Here is an 18,544-nt window from a genome sequence, read left to right as displayed (position 1 = left end):
CAGCAACAATGAAAATATATAAATAAATCAAAAAGAACCATTTCCTCAGATATAAATACCACTTTTATTGTCAGAAAATAGAAGTGCATTTATTTTTCCCCACTGCCTGCAACTGAGTGCTGCAGAAGAAAAGACCAGAAGGCTCCAGTGAGTCTGAAAACACACATAATAGTTCTCTCCTTGCATCTCTAAAGTAATAGAGACATTCCTAGAGTAATGATTTTAGAGGAGTAGATTGATCTCTTTTCTTTTTTATGTGGTAAACTTGATTGCACATGCTGTATAAGGGTCTTGCACATCCACAACATTTTTTGTGGGGGAAGGAGGTATTTATCGTTAATGATTAGAAAAACAATATATCAGGCCTGAAACGGATGTGTAGCGCCAGGATAAACTAATACTCCACGAGCACAGCTTTTAAAGAGTACCATCTTACAGCCCTACTTCCCTGTGAGAGACCCTTCAGGGAATAATATAAATAAGATTCACAGAGGTATACATAATTTAACCAGATCCAGTTCAGGGAAGTCTATTTCTATCCTCTTTCGCCACTAAATCACTATGAATGAGGCAGAGGAAAGTATGGGTCAGCAGGCCTGTCAAGAGAAAGGACAGCATTAAGATAACACGAAGACCTGGTTGTGCCTTGAAAGTGTGCGCGTCTTATTTTTCTTTCTTTTTTTTGTCATCATGTGATTGTCTGCCTTTGCGTGCACACGTGCTAAATCGGTGTTCAAATGCTCCTGATGGATAAGGCAAAAGGCTGGTGAGGGGGCGAGTGTTAACTCAGCCCCACGGGCCAAAAAGGCAGAGTTGTCATCCTGCTCACACGCTCTCCCTCACCCCCTCACGCCTCCAGTCCCACTGGTCAAGGACAGTGCAGCTGACGCAGCCTGAGGGGACAAACACACTCAGGTAACAAACTGGCGGTGCTGCATCACCTCCTCTTTAATCTGTCGCGTCCACAGCCTCGGCGACGTACACGTTTACAAGGTCTGCTTTTTGCTCTCGGTAAAAACAAAGTCAAGTGCAAACGAAAGTGCCACAGTGATTAAAAAATACGTTTTCTTCATCCATCACCAAAGTAACATTAGAAAAACTAGTGAACAAAAGGCCTTCATTCGATAAAAATTTAGAAATAATAAATCCAGTGTCACACAGTAAACCGTCCGCTGTGTTCTTTCAGTCTGTTTTGTAACTTTATCCACACACTCCCATCTGGCAGTGTTTTCAAGTCTGGAATGGGATTAAGTTGCATCTGATAAATAGGTATCACTGGCATGCAGTTTTGTATACAGTGCATTCTTCCTCTTCTCAGGCATCTCCCTCTCAAATCCATGAATGTGGTCCCTCACTTGATATGGTTGCACCCCCTGCTGGCAGTAAGCCTGCAGTGCAGCTCAGAGGTCAGATAGCAGAGTTTCCGAGAGGGAACCAGAGCTCCTGATTGAGCAACTTTTCGTCCAGTTTTATGTTAGTTGCAGCCACAAAAGCCTTCTTGCTCTTTACTACCACTTCCAGGACTATCCCATTCAGCTGTGTGACCGAAGTGTACTCCACCTGTGAGTAGGAAGGAGACACTTTAGTTACCTAGCTTAAGATGTGGTTTTATAATTCTACAAAACTTTTTAATGCATGAGATTCTAAATAAGAGGTTATAAGAGGCTATAAATTTGTGGGAATATGATGGTTAGTGGGTCAAAGATCATGTTGTAAATCAGACTGCAGCTGCATAGAAGGAACTCTCATTATAATGAAATATATAAACACATTCATACATTTAGTTATAAGTCTGAGTGAGAACAATTTATCTGAAGAAGTATTCAAAACACAAAGCAAAAGAAAAACAAACTTTTTTTTTCATCACAATTAACTGTACATGTGACAGCTAATGCATGATGACAAAATCCAGCTCAAGGGTTCAAGGATGCATCATCATATTAGGTGAAATTTGTGATTGTGGCTATACTGCACAATTTCTTTTTTGTTGTTTTTTTAAACTAAGCACTTCAGATTAGAAGTTAAATTGAAAACAAATTACCCATGTGAAAGGCACGCAGACTAAAAGTATTAAGTACTATTAGCTGATTTTCCACTTGACGCTACTCAGTCGATCACATTTTTGGATTGCCTCAGATAGCTTGGAACCCCAGCCATGTAGATATTAAAAAAAGCACCTGGTGCCACATACTACCACCTAATGGAAAACCCAAAAACTTAGTGGAGCTGAGCCAAGCCAAGCCACTATGTACTAGTGGAAAAAGATTATAAATGTACAAGCTACCCTGTAATACAGCTAAGTACCAAAAGATGTCTTGACTGTGTCTAATCATGGATATAGAGGAGGAATGATGGCACTACCAGTTCATTGAAGATGGGGTTGACATTATTGCGGACAATCTTTGTCTTCCTCTTGGAGCGCCTCCGAGGGTCTGGCCTCAGGTATGTGATAACATAGGCATCAGGGTTAGAACCGTTCGGGTGCTTCTGTTGAGGAGAGGCGAATGGCCAGGAAGTCAGAGGAGAATGAGCACGTGCCACAAGTACACTCAGTCACATGATAGCAACTAATGCATTTTTGCAAACTGCTGAAGATTAAACTGAGCTTCAGAATGGGGATGAAAGGTGATTTAAGAGACTTTGAATGTGGGGTGGTTCTTGGTGCCTGATGGTAAATGACCTGGTTCTTATAAAGCACTTTTCTACTCTACCTCAAAACTCAAAGAACTTGCCTCATTCATACAAGCACTTTGTTTTATGGCTATCTAGCATTTACACTAGTAGTTTTCCGATGAATGGACCGGAAGGTTGGTGATTCGATCCACCATCCATCCAATTAGTAGATGACCGATTCTATCTCCCGAGCCACAGACAATCACTCAAACCAGACAGGAGTGTTTCAGAAACTGCTGATCTGCTTTTTCACCATGTCCTTCTCTATGGTTTATAGGGGAGGTTCCAAAAAGATAAAGAATCTAGTAAGCAGCAGTTCTTAGGACACAAATACCTGGTTGATATAAGAGGAGAATAACCTCTGGTAGTTCATGATGGTGTAATGGACACGATCGAAGTAAGGATCCTACAGCTTAACACACTGTGACACAAAACTTAAATGATCTCAAACATTTTTCTTGAACGTGACAATGAGTTCACTGTACTCAAATGGCCTTCACAGGCGCCAGATCTCAGTGCAGTCGAGCACTTTCGGGATGAGAGATTCACAACATGAAAGTGGATCTGTGTGACACTATCACGTCAACAGGACCAAAATGTCTGAGGATTATTTCCAGCACCTTGTTGAATCTATGTCATGAAGAATTAAGGAATTCTGAAGGCAAGACGGTCCAACCTCATACTAGTATGACTAAGTTAATGAGGTGAACCTGATGTAGTATCCAGTGAGTATATATCTGATATAGAACCCTAACTATACATGCTTTACTCTTGCTAAATGCTGCAGGACAGTAATAAGAATAAATGAAACTCACAATGTTCTTCAGGTGTTTTATCATTACAGAGAGCTTGTAGTTGGCGTAAGTAATGTAAAGCTGGACCTGAGGCTGCTCTTCTGCAACAGATAATCACACAAGTGCAATTAGATCACAGCAAAGGAATTTCTTATAAATAAACTAATTTCACACTTTTCTCAATATACCACGCAATCAACGCTCACATTCACATATTTTTTCCATTGTTCTTACCTGCACATTTTGGACCTCGGTTATGTCCTGGACCATCCAGAAACAAGCTGCAGACAAATTCATTCTGCGGGTGGCAAATTGAGATACTTTTCAAGTTCAGCTCTAATGGGGAAAACAGCTAATCACAAAGGACTACTAAAGCAGGGAAGAAACTCACTCCTTTGCAAGGTCCTTCAAAAAGCTCTTTTAGGTATTTATTCAGCAGAGACATCTTCCTGCCTGGGGTGAATGACATCTGGTACCAGCTCGGAAACCTTGGAAGCAAAGGAGTGGAAGCGAAGTCATGCATCTAATTATGTAATTACTATGAGAACGAGCTGTGCGACAAAATATAATACGTGTGAGCAGGATTTATGTTAATTTATTCACTCACTGTGGTAGTGTTGATTCAATAAAGTGTTTCTGCAGCTCCCTATGGATCAGCTCAAACTGTCCAAATGTTTTCTCACTGGTCAGAAACCCATCGTCAATGGTTATCCTTAGGTCATAGAGCTGCAAATCAAACACAACCAATTATTACATTAGATAGAGACTACAGGAACTGTGTTAAAGCTTCCAGGGAGATTGTTTTAGTAGCTTAAATCACTGCTCATATTCAAACTCCTTTATTTTCACTGCATTTTTGCAAACACCTGAATCCTTGATCCTTGCTGTTATTTCTACTATAGACTGAATGTGACTAGAAGAAGAAGCACTTGACATCAGGACAGCTCTTCGGATCAAAGAGTAGTAAATGCTTACAAATACTCTTCACCCAACCCTTGGGAAAGACTTTATAAGCACAAGACTGCCTTCTGACAAGCTGTAAGTGACAGCAAACACACACTGTCAGTGCAGTAGTGAGGGCTATTCCTCTCAGATCAAAAAAAAAAGTGTGAATTTGCTGTCACTTCCAAGTGTTTTATTGCCTCCTCCAGCTATTTGGGCCTGATGTGGTGCATCAGGTAAAATCTATTTTATAATGGTTTGTTTTGTTACTGAGGCCAAAGTGCAGTTGCAGGCTTACCACATCTTTTCCCTTGGCAGAGTATCCCAAAATGACAGCTTCCTGAATGTTACTAGCAGGAGCAGGAGCACTCTCCCGGGGCAGGGTGCCCTTTGTCTTGGGTTGAGCAATGTTGTGTGCCAGGAAGTTAAACTTGACTGCAACACAGTCCATACTCTCCTTGATCTTCCTACCACAGGTGTAACACAAACAGCAGAAATTAAATGCAAGTTTGTTTATTTGCGGAAGGATTATATGTATTCTTAGGAAGACGTTGCCACACACGTCACATTACTTTGTAAAGAAGGAGGTGGCCTCCAGATCAGTATCGTGAGGTCTGAGGTTGTTCTGGACGTACTGCAAGTCATTAGAGTCCTTCAGTTCTGGCATTCCTGCATGTAGCATCTGGAAATGTACACAATTGGTAGAAACCTGTTTTACGGGATGTTTTCCGTTCTCAGACAGAGTTAAAAAGGGACTGTAGTGTTATTTAGTCTTACAAGCTCCAACAAGCTGAGTATGAGTGCAGAACGCTGTCTGATTATGTTGTAAGCCTCACAGCAGAGCTCCACGAAGCGATGCAAGCGTTGAGGCTTCTGCCCTCCACCAGTGATGAAGTGGTGCATCTCAGATGTAAAGATGAAGGGAGACCGGTCCCTATTATTGAGCGGGAAAAATTTTTTTGTTGACTCATACATAACAGCACTCTGTCCTTTTTCAAAATGCTGCTTTGCTTGACTTGCTGACTTGCCTTTTAACACCTCCAAACATCTGTGCATTGCCCATTATCTTCCCGAAGTCAATGTGGAACATGTGCCCACTTTTTTTCAGCATGATATTGTCATTGTGGCGGTCGCAGATGCCCAGGATGAAGGTAGCAACGCACCACCCGGCACACGAGTGCAGGAAGTTCATCACAGCCTGCATATAAACAGAAAGTGTTATGCACGAGAAAGATGGAGCAGTGACAGTGCATGGTTAAGAAAAGGCTTTTCAGATGGTCTTAACCTTCTCGTAGTCTTCCTTAGTTCTGTTAAACATGTGAAACCATTTCTCCAGAGTGTCCTCTCGGAGGCTTCCACCCAGACCCCACTCTTTATGAATCTTTGCCAGGGTCACTGCCTCTGGTATCACTTCCACCAGACCTGACAAGCATAAAATAACAAGCTTTGGAAAAACACAAATTCCCAGACTATTTATGGACGTTCAAAAGTACAAACAAATCTATCATACTGACCCCGAGCTTGGCCTGTAGAAATACACTTGTAGGTGATCATTTGTAGATCGAGTCCCTCTTGGAGCCACACTCTCTCCATCGCACGGACAATCTGAAGTACCAGCATGTCCTGACGCAGGTCATCTCCTGTCTGAACAACATGTTTAACTGAGATTTCCTTAGAGTGTCCTCTAATATTCAGAGCTATGTAATAGCAGTTTTGAAACAGATTTCATTTCCCTGGAAGAGAACAAGCACACCACACAGTGTGGATCGATCCAACTGCATATCATTACTCACCTTGCAGATAACATTGTAGCTCTTGGCCAGAGGGTCAGTGCAGATAAATGGGATCCCCAGAGGAGCAGCAAATGAGCTGTGGACCTTACAGGCCTGGAAGTAACACATCAAAGAGTAAACACCTGAAATAAAACGTTGCTGTGTGTTTGCATAAAAAAAATACTGATATATGATGTGGTGGGTAACAATCTTACTTCTAGCTTCACTCCATTCACACAGACAGCAGGATCTAGTGGTAGGCAACAGCTGATCCCATCCTTAAAGAAGTCTTCAATTCTCCACCCTGTTTTTTTCAAAGTACTCTGCAGACAAAAGAGCAAAGCAGGAGAAAAAACACAAAAGAAAACAAAAAATTAAATGCATTTCTTGTACATCGACAGACACAATGATTACAAGGATTATAAGCCAGGAAGTGAATACACCAATGAGTTCATTACGGACCTTACGGCGAGCCTTGTCAGCACTGCGAATGCCACTAGCCACCTGTACGAGCACGGCCATCAGCTTGGTTTCGCGCTGCAGCTCCTCCCTCAGTGCTTGGCCGCAGCACTGCAGCAGGGCATCGTGAATTTTACTGAACCAGCTCTGGTAGTGTTGGTCATTGCGGGCATCCTCCAGCAGCCTGACATTATATTCTAGCATGAGTTGTAAAGCTTTGCATGCATGATGTTGTCACTTACTGCCTAAAAGCATCATAGAGGTTGAACCTAAATACAGTGAGTCTAGAACTAAAAGAAATAAGGTCGACTGATAAGTGAAGCGTCTTAACTGTGTGTGAAGGCCAGTGAAGAATTGCTTTGTTAACACACACTAGAATACAAAGGCAGTTTCCTAAATTTCACCTCTTTTAGTGTGCACAAAATGTACTTCTTTATATATTTCTGTTTTCATCGGATTGGATGATTAACAATACAATTTGATCATATTCAATGATATCAGCTCTAAAAATAGCAGCTGCATTTTTGTACCAGCTGGTATTTTTAGATCTCTTATTGGGAGGCCCATTATACAGTGGGCAGTGCACAGTGTCAAGAGAGAAGAGTTAGCGGGAAATCCTGCAGTTCCTCGTATGTTATGGAAAAACTAGTTTAAGTCATGTCACACAACCCTTTACAGTAAGAAAGACATAGCTTCTATTTGTACTATTCAATGAATTCGGGGGGAAGAAAATGACTTGGAGTAAGATTTCAATTTGATAAGTTTTTATGGACTTGTTCTTATGTGATCACTATTTGATCACAAAATCGAGTAGAGTGAAAAACTGTAATAAAAACATCAATATTTTATCAGTAAAGACAGAAGTGTCTCAGTTTTATTCATGTTAATATGGCAATAAACATTTTCACCTGAATGAAATGACAGTAGTTTTAGTATTATTCCTCATCAGTTTAGTGTCTGACTCACCAGAAGAGCTGCTGAGCGATGCGTATGTTCCTAAGTGATCTCTCCAACAGCAGCATTACCAGGGGTCCATCCAATTTCCACTCATTCTTCAGTGCCTGCAGGAAAGGAACACTCATCAATCACACATCAAACTACTGAGCGTGCAAAGTGTGCCACCAGTTGTCCAATTTATCATCTGAAAAATTAAACTACTTCAACATCATTTTTTTTTTTTGAGATCTCCTTTGAAAGGTTTGAATGTGTGTTAGTTTGCTCACCTGGACCAGCTGTGGTAAATACACCTCCAGCTCCCCATCTGGTATCTGCTCAAAGTACTGAACGGCTGTCTGTCGTACAGTCTGATCATGAAAGCTGGAAGTGAGATCAGTGGGAAAGGGTTCAGATCATTTTTGTTTTAAATGAATGAAACATTAACCAGATATCCATCAGTTTCTATTACAAAAGTTCTTTATTGTTTATTGTCTTGAATTATGCGCTGTGCTTCATTTATGATGATAATGTAGGTGGCCAGGAATATTAAGAAGATTAAAGAAATGATATTCCAGATCCAGGACGATCAGTGTTAGGCTAAAGGAAGCCAGAACCAAAGACTACGCTGACCTTGTTTTAGGGTACCCAGTCATTACCTTGTGTTAGTTGAACTGATAACTACTTTCATATGTTGTATAAATTTTTTGGTCAGCTTTTCTAAGTGACAGCACTTTATTTTTGCATGTAAACGCTGTACCTGTCGCTAAGCAGGAAAAGGGCTTCCTCGGGTAGATAGATGGCCCAGTTCTCCAGTATGGTATAGATTTCTGTCAGGTTTTCAGGATACCAGTGGGAAACTCCGCCCAGCAGCAGGTGGAGGAACGTACTTTGTTTGTCGCTGCTGTGACGTTTCGTCCACAGGAAAGCTTTCTCATTCTCTGTAAGACTGGTGAAAGAAAAATTATTTTAGGAATGTGTTGCTTGACAACAAAACCCTGGAAGCAATCTTGAAGAATTACTGAGAACTCGTAGTCCAAGGTATTTCTGACTAGTCCTGTTCTCAAATGACTCAGGAATTAAGTCATTCTACTCACAAGCAGAGACAATGCTTCTTTGAAACCTCCAGCATTTTCTTTTGCAGTTCCTCACAAGCCTGTGTGAATAATATTGACCCAGGGAGTGCAATGGGCCTCTTATACTCCCACTCAACCTGGTCTTGAAACTGAAGCTGAGGGAAAAGGTAGGAAGATAAAGAGTCAAGGAATGTGGTGTCGTTTTGCTTTTTGGTCAACAGAGGGCAGAGCTGTCCAGTATTACTTACCTGCATTATCACCCCAGTGGCTTGTCTGTGGCTGTCAAAGAGGGCAGCGGACGGAGGAAAAGACAGCTCAGCCAAAGTAGACATACAGAGCAAGACGGTGCCTGTTACGAGAGTCCTGCACACAGAGAGAGAGAATACACTTATTGCAACAGAACTACACTGAGCTTGTAAAAACACAACCAGCCTTTAAACACATGCAATGCAAAGCAATTTGAAAACTGTTCTTGCACAGTGACATGTTTCCATCTGTTGTTTTGAGTCTTTAAAGTATTCAAAGAATGAAGCACTTTCATTTTAATGCGTGAAAACAAACACAGAGATAGTGGAACTGGGGTTTCCTCAGTTAACACCAATACATGATTTAATTCACAGTTGCATATACTCGCCAGTCACTTTATTAGGAACACCTGTCCAACTCCTCATCACTGCAAATATCTCATCAGCCAATTAGGTTTAGATTTTTACAGCTACAATAGCCCTGTTCTGCTTGAGGTTTCTTCCTGTTAAAAGGGAGTTTTTCCTACCCACTGTCTCCAAGTGCTCGTAAAGTCCAATGAGTGTGCATATGAATTTTAAACCAATCCAAATAGACACAAAAACTTTATAGGTGCTATAGAGATGTAAGCTTTAATGACAACTTACCTATCGCTGTAAAGAGGTAGTACAGCCCACGATAAAAGCTCAGCAGTTTTGCCTTTCTTGGAGCCCTTGAGGCGAAAAGTGAGCATGGACTCATAGGGAAGCTGATTTATTGAAACAGGGAATATTATCCTAAAAACAAAGAACATATAGGTTATATATTATTCATTTACACGCGTTGTTTGTCTTGCAATTATTTTACATTATCGTACTTTAGACAGGTTGTAAATGAAGAAAGAGGAAGTTGGACGTGACAAAATAAAATTTATACTTATGGGCACTATCTAAATCTTACATGCGGTTACACTGGATTGTGTTTCCGTGTGACAAGGCAGTGCTGATATTTTCACAAACTCCACTGTCGCAGAGCTTCCTTCCGACGTACGTCAGCTCACACGAAATAGAGAACGACTCGTAACTAAAAGAAGAGGAACAATAAAGCTGGGAATAATCCAGTGAATATCGACGGTGTGGTTAACATTCATGCTTGAGCGCGTGAATTGAGTTTGTGCATGCATATATAATTATATAAAAATACAATAACCACACACGTACATGTCTACCCAGACGGGCTGTAGTTTGTAGAGAGCAGCAACTTTGAGCTGGAGGATGTCGCGGTTGTGGTCTACGTCACAGATTTGCAAGCTGCTCGTTACCTTCGGGGCACTGAAGTCTGACTGGAAGTTTTCAAAAAACACCTGCAGCAGCTTTTGCAGCGCCTCGTGGAGCATGAGCATGGCTGGAGCACAGATAATAAACATCACTTAAGAGAGTCCAACTTTTTAGTAGAACCTTTACAGCAAAATTTGATAGCTGAAACATTTAATAATGATCGTCATTGCTTTATGTAGATGTATCAATAATAGGTGTAGTATACCAGAATTGTAGTTTGCTCTCTTTTTCCTTTAGCATTGGAAAAATGCAAAACATGGCACTGAAGCAGTGTTAGTGAAGAGTAGTGTACATATAACACCACGTTTGTGCGCCAGAGGCAAAACTGATACGTCTGACAGTGGTCTTCCAAAAATTGTAAATATTTAAATAACAAATATGTTTTTCAAGTTTTTGAGCATATTGAGCATGTTGTTACAAAACTAAAAATTCATAACCATGTAGGTTGGTGGGCAAGTTTGTGTTGGGAGCTCGGTTTCATATCAAACTTCTTTCCTCACTCTGATCCAATCATCTTCTTGTCTGTCACATATAGTAAAAGCTATTTCCTGCTCTTTAAAATTCTGCTATTTTATCATTCTGCCTTTAAGACCATTATTTCCGGGATCTTTTACCCACTACATGCCTCATCCTGTCTGTTATACAGACACTTCTACTATTGACACTAATCTGCTCTCTTTTTTTTGATTGGAGTCCAGTCACCAACACTTCAATGAGTAAATAACTTGTTTCACTTTCAAATAGATTCTCCTTATGAAAATAAATCTGACGCCCAAAATAATCTAAAAAACTTCTTTGCTGTCCAGCAACAACAAAAAGTTTACAGTAAATATACACCACACACAACCACACACGTACCAGTATAGATACTCACCATCTGCACACTCACTTATCTCTTCATGACTCTGCAACACAAAAAATGAAACATCTGTCATTTTTAATGTGAACAGGCATTTTTTGCAGGTTTTTAAAGGTACAAGAAAAACGATGAGATTGAGGCAAATTTTGCAGGTTAGTGTGATACTAACTTCTGTTTATACTGATGGTTCTGTTTCTGTGATATAACCTACCAGAGGTCTTGGGTTAATCCGGTTGAGGCTGCCAATGGCATCCTCCAGTTCTTGGCACGTGACACCACACAGAAGGTTGCTGATGGTCCGAGCACGGCTCACAATAACACCAATATTCACCCCAGACTGCAGACCATAATAAGATGAGACACAAATGAGGAGAAATATTGGACAACCATGTATTGAGAAAGGAAATCCACTAGCTGCTTTTATTTATTTATTTATTTTACTGACCTTATTACTGAAGAGCTCTTTTGCCTCTCTACAGTAGGTGTTGAGCACACTCTGAAGACTCAGCCTGAGAGGGGAGGAAAAAGTGTAAACAAAGTGGTAGTAAAACCAGCTCTCTTCATGTTTTCTGCAAACAGACACCATCTGACTGTCTTGCCATCAAATAGCTGTCATTGTTAATGAAACTACTCCTCAAAGCTGGTGGTATGCAGTGCTGCTGGTTGTCTTACTTGCTGGTGTTGAAGACGAAAGCAGAAGCAAGGAACTGGAACAGCTGGCATGCAGTGTTGTCATCCACAGCCTTAAAGGGGGCGACATAGATTGGAATGTTGGATTTTTATGGTTATGGTGTCGCTCATATGTGGACAACTTCCATAAATAATATCCAATATGTAGCTTATATAAAACATTTAACTAAGTACACGACAGTGAACATGCATATTTTGTCTTTTATGCATTTAAATCTAAGCGCACATCGGGTTCACCTTTATTCTGTTTACGTCTTCACGCTAAATGCCACCAGTCATGGCGTCATGTTTACACAGAGCAAAGTCAAGAGCTCAGGGTGGAGATTTTTACAGCTACAATAGTTCTCACGATAACAAACCGGCCAGGGAACGGGAAGAGTTGTACATTGTTTCAAGACTTGGGACGAAGCGAAAGGATCCTTTCTGTAAGAGGAAATGGAAAAGGACCTTGAGCCACTCACATCTCTGGCCAGTCCACGTTTGATGCTGTTGATGTTTATCAGTCGGACGGGGACTTCTAGATTAAGCTTGTAGTAGATCTGAATTGTCTCGTGCATGCCGAGCAGCTCTCCACTAAAGGCAGAGACGAAAGAGTGCATGGGGCGCATTACACCACATTAAACGATGCAGGTTTAAGAGGACGTCATGAGCTTTTGTAGTAAAATCTAGCAATAAACTTACTTCTGGAGAACCTCCTCGGAGTCGCACAGTTTTAATACGCAATGCTCAGATTGGTCGGGAGGGATGTCTAGAAGCTGGGAGATGTCCTCGATCAGACTCTTCACTGTCCTGTTCACTGGATAAAAGATTAGACTTCAGAGACAGCACACATGCCAACATATGAAGAAACTTATGAAGCATTTATAGATATTACCTACAAATGACCCTGTTCAGCACAGTTTCCTGGGTTGCGAGGCTGGGTAATAGCTGCTTACTTGACTGCTGATAAGTCTGTTAACACTTTATGCCAATTTTACCACTTATTTATTTTTTTAAGTTAGAAATATCAATAATGCATAATTTCTAAAACAGACTACGAGTAACAAGCAACATTTTATGATCATTTTTCCTGTTTTAAATTCGTTTAACTGCCACAGAAACCAAAAGACGGAGGAAGAAACAAATGTTGTTAAGTTGTCTGCAGATACTTAAGGACAGACAAAAAGCAAGAAAATTGATTTGTGGTTAAATGTTGCAACAGAAAATATTATTACATTTGTGTTAGACCTCATTTTCAGTAAAGACCTCAGAAAGATCCTTAGCCCACGTTTCTGCCCAAATACCATGTGTGATGGCTGCACTGTCATCTCAGAGTCAGTGCATGATGACAGAAGAAGCTTTGCAGTGAATTCAGTGATGGGTTTTAAAAATTTGAATGTACAAATTGCACTATTGTAGCCACTTTTAAAGGATTTCTCTCCCTCCAGTATTTTGTGACTGAGCTGCTGCTAGCTAACAGAAGCAAGTGAACTGGTATATATATAAATGTTACCTGAGGTGGGAATGGGGATCTGGTTTTGGTCCCACACCACACTGATAGTCACCTCGACCTGCTGCAGCAGAGCACGGTTGATGTCCAGCAGTCGACCGCATACCAAGCCGGAGTTGTAAAGACTGTCTGTGTGCTTGTATTTTGACATTAAGCTGCCAGAGACAGTGAAGAAAAACAGGTTGCAAAATTCCAAATGAAAGTATGATTGCGATTAGAAACCAACTGGAACTACAGAGGAGCCGTCCAGTAGCAAAACAATTGACAGTAAATACACAGCATATAAGATTTAAAGTCCAGTGACTAATTTTGTTTGCCTGATTTCTGTCATAGTAAAGGAGAACATTGTAAACGAAAGCATTTTATAGTCATTTCATTTCCACACAAGTTGTTTTTATGGTCATTTTCATACCTGGCAGTTGCAGCAGAAAACGAAACCATTGTCTTGGTGCTGCCCTCCGGAGTGTCTATGAGTGTGATGGCCCATATATCCTGATGAGGAAAAGAATACAAGAGACACTCTTCAGTCTTTTCTCTGTATTTTGGGTTTCGATCTTGAACATTAAGGAGCTTTTTGTCTACAATGAGTATTGGAGATGCTCACTTGGTTGCATACTTCAGTCTTGGAGCGAGTCAGTCTTTGAAGAGGCTCGCTGAAATCACAAGAAACCTGCTTTTTGAGTCCCGGCCTGGGAGGAGGAGGAGGAGGAGGAAGTCGAAGGACCTTTTCTCCTCTCAAACATTCACTGGGAAGCCTACATCTTTGTAGATTAGGAGATCTTGGGGGTACTGGGGGACGACCATTTGTGCTCTGCTGGTTGGTATTTCCAGGACCTCCGACCTCAAAATTCCAGATTTCATTTCCAGGTTTAGGCTGGGTTAAAGTGGGGGATTCTGGGATGTCGTACAAATTAGGCCCATCATTTTGTGATAGGTCGTCAATGCTCTCATAAAGGTGTATTGCTTCTAGATCGTCCCTCAAAGGCATGGGGAGATCGGTGTCGCTCGCATCTTCTCTGTGGAGTGTTTCAGCTGAGCTTTCCATTGCATTTTATTCATGTAAACAAGTTTTTCTGGATGCTGGTGTTTCACACTCTTCATTCACAGCATGGCAGAACAGAAAAAACCTATGTGGTGGTATTATTAATAATGACAAGTTAGGATACTTGATGACTTACATTAGAAAATGAGAATTGTTGAAGGTAGGGCGGGTTTTATGAGCAGAGTCTAACTGAATCTGAAGGTTCAGGCTGGTGTAATTATTAACAAGCTTTCAAATCTTAACAGGAAATCCAACAGAGCACACCAATAAGCCCACAACAATGCCTTGTTATATATCAGTGACACCACAAATAACACATTATGACTTAAATTCTATTTTTAGACAGTATAAAGCTGAACAGCAGGGATTTTTGAATTTAAATCAAACTCAAATCTAGCCTGGTACTTTTTCATATCACGTAGTGTTTTCCCTTCATGTCACAGAAGGTCCTCTATAGTAAAATGTTAAGACTAGCTGTGAATAACAAGATTTATCTTTTGCAAATTCACGGGTATATTTTTGTGAGCTTACCGTAAAAGCTCTGATGTCCGGCGGGTATCCTGTTCAAGGTGAACGCTTGAATGAAGCCAAGCCCAGCCAGTTAGACCTGTAAGAAATCTGGAAAGGTTTGCTAGCTCCTCCCACTGTTCCTCCTCTTCCCTCTCCCGCGTCACAAAGTTGCCCTCTGCTGGACAAAACTGTGTATTACATATGTGTGCGTGTGCTGTGGTTGTACAGTTGAACTAATTCCAGTTAGTTTTTAGTCTTACGTTAAAATTTGAAAACACAAAACAATCTTGACTTTTCATTGTATGTTTCAAATGCTGATTAGATTTAATTTGCGCGTGTGTTTTTCACGAGTTAACCAATAAAAAACCATATGTGACATTAATTTTCAAAGCAGCATCACTTCTGACTTTACTGTATGTGTGTCAAAATGTTTTAAACGTGATCATAAACATGGATAAACACGTCTGTCCAGTTCAACTAACACACCGGAATACACTGAATACACTCCTCATGGAGGAATGCTATTGAGCTAGTTGAGATACGCGATCACTGTGTTTCAGTGGGTCACAAAGACTTGAAAGGAGCGAGAACGACATGCATGTTCAGGTAGTCCCCAGGTAGCACATAAGGTAAGAATACATTTAAGAAAGAAAAACGCACATATGTTAAAATGCGTCGCTGTAGTATCCTTTAATCAGCCGCCTTTTCAGTTCAGTTTGAGGCACGTAAATATTTACTGTACTGTACATTTAGATTTGCTGGATCTTACATGCCACGGCGACATTTGTTTTTGCGTCTTTCTGTGGGAATGAAAGCAGAGGCACGGCACTGAATGTGTCACACAGGTGCGCAGCACAGACGGCTGCTATAAAAAGGGCAATGGGGCAGGAAGAAATGCATCCGAACCACACAACTCCCCATATTTCACCAGTACCCAGCAAACCTGTATTTCCTGGTTACTATTCACTCATCCCTTTGGTTGTGCTCACACTGATTGGATGTATAGTGGCAGTGGTAAAAATGTTTATTTACTTCTGCACAATTCACTTTCAAAATGATGTCTTACACATCTATTATAATTGCACTTCTGTTTGGCTTGTGCTTCTCTTTAGGTTGTTTATATCAGAAGAAAAATGAGGTAACTCCTGAAGTTGAAGCATCATCTTGAGCTCGGTTTGGGCTCTTTCATGTTCAGGTTTCTCTTTCTCTTTTTTTCCAGATTGGATGATTTGCGGCATAGGTTGATTCCTTTGTACAGCTACGACCCTGCAGAGGAACAGGAAGACTGGGGTGATGCTGGCAGGGAGGATGAGGATGCGGAGCTCAATGTAGGCACATTCTTCTAGTAGATTCAGATGAGTTAGAACGAGACTTTATATGTTTGTTTTGATTTTCATTTATGTACTGTCACCATTAAGAATCTTTGAGGTCAGTATTAAAGCTTCTGTTTACAATTGGCAGCCAACCAAAAGAAAATTGACAAAGTATGGGACAAAAGAGCTCAAGTAGATTGAGTCCAATAAACTCGACTGGTTGTTATGTAGCACTTTTCTGCTCTACTTGAGCACTCAAACCACTTTATACTACAAACCTCATTCATTAAAACAGCATTTTTTTCCTATGCGGATGTGCTTTCTAACATTCACACTCTAATAAACGCATCAGAAGGAACTTAAGGATCTTTCCCAAGGAGTCTTTTAAGGACAATGGAACAGCCAGTGATTTGAACCACAAACCTACACATTGGTAGACAACCCACACTACCTCCAGAACCACAGGCACCCTAAACTGGGTAGAAACAGATAGCCACAGAATGAAAGGAACACCATTAACACAAATACAATATTTCCATCTATCTAAGTACTTATGATGGCATGTTGGAGATTTAGAAACATGCCCAAGCACTCCTTGGCATGCAGACTGAAGCAGCCAGGGATTGAACCACCAGCCTTCTGATTAGTAGATAACATTCACTACCTCCAGAGCTACAGCTACAAATACACCTATACAGGGCCTTTTAAAACTACACCTGTCAATGTTAATTGGTAAATTTCTATAATCAGTCACATACAACAGCTCTTGTATCATTTGTTACCATGTTAGCATCTTGCTAACAATTTGAACTGTAAGTTATTCTTCAGCTGTACATTTTCTGCAGTTAGTGGCATCTGTCATTTATTGTCTACTGATTTGCTTTGACTGGTTAATACTTCTATTTGAATCTGTTTGAACTGTGCATGTGCTCCCTTTCTCATTCTCGGGCTAACTATTTCTGCCCATTACTTTTGTGTGGGCTGTGATCCATGAGGTAGCATGGGTTGTCTACCAGTTCCAAGGTTGGTGGGTTAAATCCTTAGCTGCTCCAGTATCTTCCAAAGAATCCATGGGAAAGATGCTGAACTGCAAAGTCCTCCTGATGTACTCATTTGAGTGTGAACATTAGATAGAAAACACGTAAGCGTAGGGAAAAAAGTTCTTTAAGTGTTTAAGCAGAGTAGAAAAGTGCTATATAAGAACCAACTACATTTGATTCGTACTTTAAAATGTCACCTTCAGTACCCCTGTGTATGATTCACTGAAGTACATCACCAGTCACATAAGTTTTAACACTTCGATTACATATTTTCAACTTCACATTCGTACCCTCATTTCCTGTCATACACGTGGGTGGCAGTGACCATTTCAGCTTATGTAGAATTTGATTTTCTTCACAGGAACCTTTGTACAAGAAGGCACAGCTCACCATTTCCTCTGGCTACGCAACATGATCACAAATTTCAGAAGAAACTCATTTAGGCAAATAAATCTTTATTTGCTGTACATGCTGCACAGCAGCTTGTTGCCTGGATTCAAAGTGTATATAGAGGTTGTGGTTGAAACGTGACTTAAAGCAAACACCAGATGGCAATGTAACACTGCCTTTTTTTTTTCTTTTTACCTCAGCTGAAATTATCTTTTTAATAGGCTGCACAGAGTTTTATTTTAAAGGACAAAGCAAATGTTCTTCCTTTGCAATAAACTGGAAGTTTAAAGTTTGAAAGGTGTTTGTGTGAATTCATGTGTTTCTTCTTTCACATGTGTGCGCAATGACATTAAAGACACACCTGTTTCTGATTAGCAATCAGAAGCTGGCGTTTTAAGGTTGCTTGAGTGGACACGTTCTCACGTTTGGTGGGATTTTACAGAAAAAGATGGGATCGCAAAGAAAGACCAGGTGAACAGCACATGCATGCAAATAACTAAGAACCATAAATGCCTTTAATTGAAATATTATTTCAGTATGTGTTGTTTTGGTGTGAATTCACATTAGTCTGGGTATCCATCTGTTTAGTCCATGCTGCTTCTTGATCTCCATCCCTGCTGGTCTCAGCTGCGATCCTCCCAGCACTGGCTCTAGATAGCCTGCTGTGCTACTACTGTCCTCTGCAGCAGAAAAGCAAGCCCTGCCCCCAAACCACCAGCCAGTGTATGCCCGACCAGCGCTGCGCCATCTCCACAGGCAACTATGGCTTCTTCCACATCTTGTCTTCTCAGGGCTGTGTGGACAGTAAACTCTGTGGCTCCCATAAAGTCATCTCTTACCAGGGAGTCAAATACAATGTCAGCTACACATGCTGCTGTAAAAATCAGTGTAACATCCTGCCCAAATCTGACAGCAATCTGAAGAAGCTACTGGATTTGATTGCATTAAAGGTTGATCATGTTGGAAAAACAGATGGTCTTAAGGAAGAGCCTTTGGATTCATG

General features: G+C 40.8%; 2 protein-coding genes across 5 annotated transcripts; one reads left to right on the top strand and one right to left on the bottom strand.

Moving 5' to 3' along the window:
- Positions 1 to 45: 45 nt before the first annotated feature.
- On the bottom strand, positions 46 to 14,938 carry pik3c2g (phosphatidylinositol-4-phosphate 3-kinase catalytic subunit type 2 gamma). Of its 2 annotated transcripts, none has more exons than XM_040026017.1 (33): positions 14,820 to 14,938; positions 13,851 to 14,373; positions 13,659 to 13,738; positions 13,250 to 13,401; positions 12,439 to 12,553; positions 12,219 to 12,330; positions 11,740 to 11,810; positions 11,513 to 11,576; positions 11,279 to 11,404; positions 11,083 to 11,113; positions 10,092 to 10,275; positions 9,832 to 9,954; positions 9,540 to 9,668; positions 8,898 to 9,012; positions 8,671 to 8,804; positions 8,334 to 8,522; positions 7,864 to 7,957; positions 7,607 to 7,701; positions 6,644 to 6,824; positions 6,397 to 6,504; positions 6,203 to 6,295; positions 5,924 to 6,053; positions 5,695 to 5,831; positions 5,438 to 5,607; positions 5,187 to 5,343; positions 4,982 to 5,091; positions 4,708 to 4,876; positions 4,075 to 4,193; positions 3,859 to 3,955; positions 3,702 to 3,765; positions 3,489 to 3,568; positions 2,362 to 2,487; positions 46 to 1,560 (listed from the first exon to the last, which is right to left on the bottom strand). In XM_040026017.1, the coding sequence occupies exons 2-33, from the start codon at positions 14,289 to 14,291 to the stop codon at positions 1,408 to 1,410; spliced, it is 4,149 nt and encodes a 1,382-aa protein (XP_039881951.1). In that variant the 5' UTR covers positions 14,292 to 14,373; positions 14,820 to 14,938; the 3' UTR covers positions 46 to 1,407. The 2 variants fall into 2 exon arrangements, with proteins under 2 accessions (XP_039881951.1, XP_039881952.1); XM_040026018.1 differs by having other exon boundaries at positions 13,863 to 14,373.
- Positions 14,939 to 15,308: 370 nt separating this feature from the next.
- Positions 15,309 to 18,227, top strand: LOC120729979 (small integral membrane protein 29-like). 3 transcript variants are annotated; one of them, XR_005695029.1, is made up of 6 exons: positions 15,309 to 15,427; positions 15,552 to 15,812; positions 15,911 to 15,936; positions 16,018 to 16,126; positions 17,513 to 18,012; positions 18,130 to 18,227. XR_005695029.1 is itself a non-coding variant. In XM_040026031.1 (5 exons), the coding sequence occupies exons 1-4, from the start codon at positions 15,678 to 15,680 to the stop codon at positions 17,564 to 17,566; spliced, it is 324 nt and encodes a 107-aa protein (XP_039881965.1). In that variant the 5' UTR covers positions 15,435 to 15,677; the 3' UTR covers positions 17,567 to 18,012; positions 18,130 to 18,227. The 3 variants fall into 3 exon arrangements, 1 of the variants encoding a protein (XP_039881965.1); XR_005695030.1 differs by having other exon boundaries at positions 15,310 to 15,427; positions 15,614 to 15,812; XM_040026031.1 differs by lacking the exon at positions 15,309 to 15,427 and having other exon boundaries at positions 15,435 to 15,812.
- Positions 18,228 to 18,544: the final 317 nt, after the last annotated feature.

This window comes from Simochromis diagramma, unplaced genomic scaffold (genome assembly GCF_900408965.1).
Source record: "Simochromis diagramma unplaced genomic scaffold, fSimDia1.1 OVJJ01000293.1, whole genome shotgun sequence".
Classification (NCBI taxonomy): domain Eukaryota; kingdom Metazoa; phylum Chordata; class Actinopteri; order Cichliformes; family Cichlidae; genus Simochromis; species Simochromis diagramma.
The sequence above is the reverse complement of the archived record's forward strand: the minus strand, read 5'-3'. Positions and strand labels throughout refer to the sequence as shown.